General features: G+C 39.5%; 1 protein-coding gene across 1 annotated transcript; it reads right to left on the bottom strand.

Moving 5' to 3' along the window:
• Positions 1-2,470: 2,470 nt before the first annotated feature.
• LOC148942793 (uncharacterized) lies at positions 2,471-3,433 on the bottom strand. Its single transcript, XM_089102356.1, has one exon. The coding sequence runs from the start codon at positions 3,431-3,433 to the stop codon at positions 2,471-2,473; it is 963 nt and encodes a 320-aa protein (XP_088958482.1).
• Positions 3,434-4,081: the final 648 nt, after the last annotated feature.

Here is a 4,081-nt window from a genome sequence, read left to right as displayed (position 1 = left end):
GAAAATGCTTTGTGCTGGAAAACTATGTGAAAATTTAAAAACTAAAAATGTTATGTGTAATTTATCCAAGGCATTTTTAAACCAAGAAAAAATAAACGGTATATCAACCACAAAACCCAGATAAATTAAATTGTTAATGGGAATTAAATTTAAAATCAAATAATTTATAAACTTTTCTAATATAACTTGAAATCTATTTTAAGCAGAACCACCAATATAATGTTTAAGCCACTGGGGGCCAAGATAAAACAGAAGATGCATATGAAAAGGGTAAAAAGAATATTTTCCAGTCCTAGAGACTGAGAAAAAGAGAAACAAGGATGAATTTCAAAAATTGAAATCTTTGGACAAAAAAAGGACATGGCCTATATTTGACCATGAACATGACCCTATGGAAACCCATTGAGGGTATATGCACATAATGACCCAAAGATGGCAGCATAATAGCTGTAAACAAAAATTAAGTTGTTTTAAAAGTAAAATAATGAGAGTTGGGACAACTCTTCTTTAAATAGTGAGTATTTTGGTAAAGCTTTCTAACTAAGTCAATTTGGAATTTAGTAAAAGTTTTAAGACGCAAATACACAGTTTAGAAATACCAGTTTTTATTAAGATAAAAATACATATCCTGGTACGTGTAAGCTGGGATACTTGCTCAATAACCAATTTCCTTGCTAAATACGTCAATGAGCCGGATGGATGTGGTTGGGTTTTCAGATATATATTCAGATTTTTGAGACTGAAGACACACTCTTTGACTTTCAGGGTGAACCTCTGCCCGTTTATTATCTTATTAGAAATACTTTGGAATATTATCGGATTATTGTAAGTGTCTAAGTATCTTATTATATCTTATCATAGTTTTCTGGGACTTGCGGTCTACTTGGGACAACCAGTCCCAGCAGAATATATATGTATTATCAAACCTTGTATCAGTATATGTTAACTGAATAAAAGTATTGTGTTATAGCCAACCTCTCTTCAATCTACATTTAGTCCCTCGAAAATACCCAGCTGGTACACCTCATTAGTCTGGTCAAAGCCTAAGGCACGCTAACAAAGTTTAAATACCTTAGGGCGAGATTTTATCTCCCCTATAAAGGGAGAATAAAGGCATCTACCACTACATCACCCTAACACCACTTAAACAACACAAGAATCACGTTACCACAGTGGGGGGGATGGGTTGTCAACCTTAAAGACCTAATTTCCAAACCTTTCAACTGCGTTGAATAAAATGGCTATCTAAAAATTTTGATGGGCTGTGTTTGGGGAAAAGGTGGGTGTGAGAGGAGGTTTAGTTGCACTCAAATCACTTTTGACTATTAAAAAGGGCACTAGCCTTTTGAATTTCCTATAGAATGAGCCCTTTTTAAAGTTTCTATGAAAAAATTTCAATAAAAACCATATATGCCCCCAGGGCATAACTTATAACCCTTGCGCTAAAGACTGGTGGGGGGGGGGAGAGTGGTCGGCTAAAAGGTTTAATTTCCTGAACTTTAAACTGCGTGAAACAAAACGGCTATCTAAAAATTTTGATTGGATGTGTTTGAGGAAACTGTGGGTTTGGACGGAATTTTGCTTGCGTTCCAGTCAATTTTGAATATTTAAAAGAACATTAATCATTTCGAATTTCATTCGAATGAGCCCTTTTTGAAATTTCTACGACAACATGTTCTATAAAAACCTTATATGCCCCCATGGCATAACTTACAACCCTTGCCCTAAGGGCTGGGGGGAGTGTCTTCCTCAAAAACATAATTTCTATGTGGAAATCCACAGCACTGAACAAAATGGCTATCTAACAATTTCGATTGGATGTGTTTGGGGGAAAGGTTAGTGAGAGAGGGCGGCTAGCTACCCTCAAACCACTTTTGACTATTAAAAAAGGCCCTATGACTTTAAATTTCAAATCGATTGAGCTCTTTTTCCAGTTACCACGGCAAACATTTCAATAAAAACTTATATGCCCCCGGTGCATAACTAACGAGCCTTGCCCTAACGACTGTGGGGGGAGTGTCCTATTCAAAGGTATAATTTCCTGAGCTTTAACTGCGTGAAACAAAATGGCTGTCTCAAAATTTTGATTGGATGTGTTTGGGGAAATGGTGGGCGTGGAAGGGGTGTTAGCTGTCTTCCAATTACTTTTGACTATTAAAAAAGGGCACTAGCCATTTCAGCTTCTAATCGAATGAGCCCTTTTTGAAGTTTCTACGCCAACGCGTTCTATAAAAACTTTATATTCCCCCAGGGCATAACTTACTACCCTTGTTCTGAGGGATTTGAGGGGGTTGTCATCCTCAAAGGGCTAATTTACAAAACTTAAAACTATGTTGCAGGGGTGGCTCGAAGCACTCAGGCCAGGGGGGGGGGGGGAGAACCCTCATTTAAACGACTTGTAGATCACATTCTGTGACTCGTCATTACCTACAAATTTCATAGACAATAGTATTTTATCATTTATACTTATCTACGGGAAGAAAGAAGGACAAAAACGGAATACTACATGCGCAAATACACAACTAAGAAAAGCTTGAATCAGGAGTCGCCTCCTCTTGAAAATGGACCAACGCGAAACAATCTTGTTTAAGTCTTCACCATCAGTGAGGTCTTTCTCACTCACCAGCAACAGGAGGAAATCCAGCTGAGAATCACGCATTGTAGTTCTCAGCCAATTCTTCACAAACTTGAGTTTGCTGAATGTTCTTTTGGCAGCTGCAACTGCAACAGGTGCAGTCTCTGCCAATTTGCCGAGACGACTGGCTTGCTTAAGGTGACGGTTCCGGCGATGTCCTTCACCAAGGACTTCTCTAAAGCAAGCAGCGCCTTGGCAAAACTGGAACAAAACTTCAAGCTGTACTTGAAGAGCAGTAGCGTCTGGAGCTCTTTCCTGGTTTGGGAAAAACTTTGTTACTTGCTCAATATCTGCAACTGAGATACTTTTGTTCAAAGGAGGCTGGAGTAAGGTGCAAAATGGCAGAAAATATGCAAGGCAAGCTCTGAGATTATCTCCCATCATTGTAGTCAACTTATCAAGCAAGATTCTGAAATGTTGTCTATAGAACTGATGCATTGAGATATCGGCTTGACTTTGAGCTCGGCTGTCATAACAAGATGGTCCAAGTCTCCGACGATGGTGTCTGATGAAATCAGACTCTGGGCCCACTTCCATCCTTTTGACAAACTGTGCTGCACTGTCAATTAAACTGTTCATTTCCTCACAAGATATTCTTTCAAAAAGTTTCTTCGTAGCGTCTAGCATCTCAATTGCGTCGATGATGTTCATCTCCTTTTCTTCAAGCTTTTCTGTTGCAATCCTGGCCTTGTACATGATATTTTTCATGAACATGAGGCAGGCGATAAAATCGAAGTTGAGAATCCTTTTCAGGAGGCCGCTGGCTTGTGCTTTCGTCTTCGTATCGGCGATCTTCATCTGTTTTATTTCATCAAGGGCTGAGACTATTGATTCAAACGGAGTAACCACTGCTTGTATGGTTTCAGCCCTTGCAGTCCACAGGGTTCGTGATAAGTTTCAGAGATTAAGGCTGTTTTCAATTGAAGAGAGTTTTTCTTTAAGGGCGGCAAAACGCTTTGTAGATGAAGAGAAGAACACATACATTTCTTCGAGGATATTGAAAAGCTCGGCTATCAAGAGAGATGAATTGCAACTATGCTCTACCTGGCAGGGTATATAAGGCACACGGCGACTGAGAAGTTCCGATACTTTCTGCTGGGTTCCATTAAACTGACCAGACATTGCACTTGCATAGTCATACGACTTAAAAGCTAGTTTATCCAGCGGAATTCTTCTCCTTGTCAGTGTTCCTATTATACTTTCTGCCATACCTCGACCGGTTTTGTCATTTGCCTCACTAACATCTAATTGTCTCTCTCTAGGCATCCCTTCCGAGCTGATGGTGCGGATTACGACTGCAAGCTTATCAGAATGTGAAGCATCGGGTGTCGTATCCGCCATCACAGAATAAAATTCTGAATCCAGGACTTCGTCAAGGATCTTCTCTCTGACTTCTGCTGAAAGCAATTCAATAAACTCGTTCTGGGACAATTTGTGTAGATAGGT

The sequence above is a fragment of the Artemia sp. Qi Xiang Cuo genome, chromosome 16, assembly GCF_049724085.1.
Source record: "Artemia sp. Qi Xiang Cuo chromosome 16, ASM4972408v1, whole genome shotgun sequence".
Taxonomy (NCBI): Eukaryota; Metazoa; Arthropoda; class Branchiopoda; order Anostraca; family Artemiidae; genus Artemia; species Artemia sp. Qi Xiang Cuo.
The sequence above is the reverse complement of the archived record's forward strand: the minus strand, read 5'-3'. Positions and strand labels throughout refer to the sequence as shown.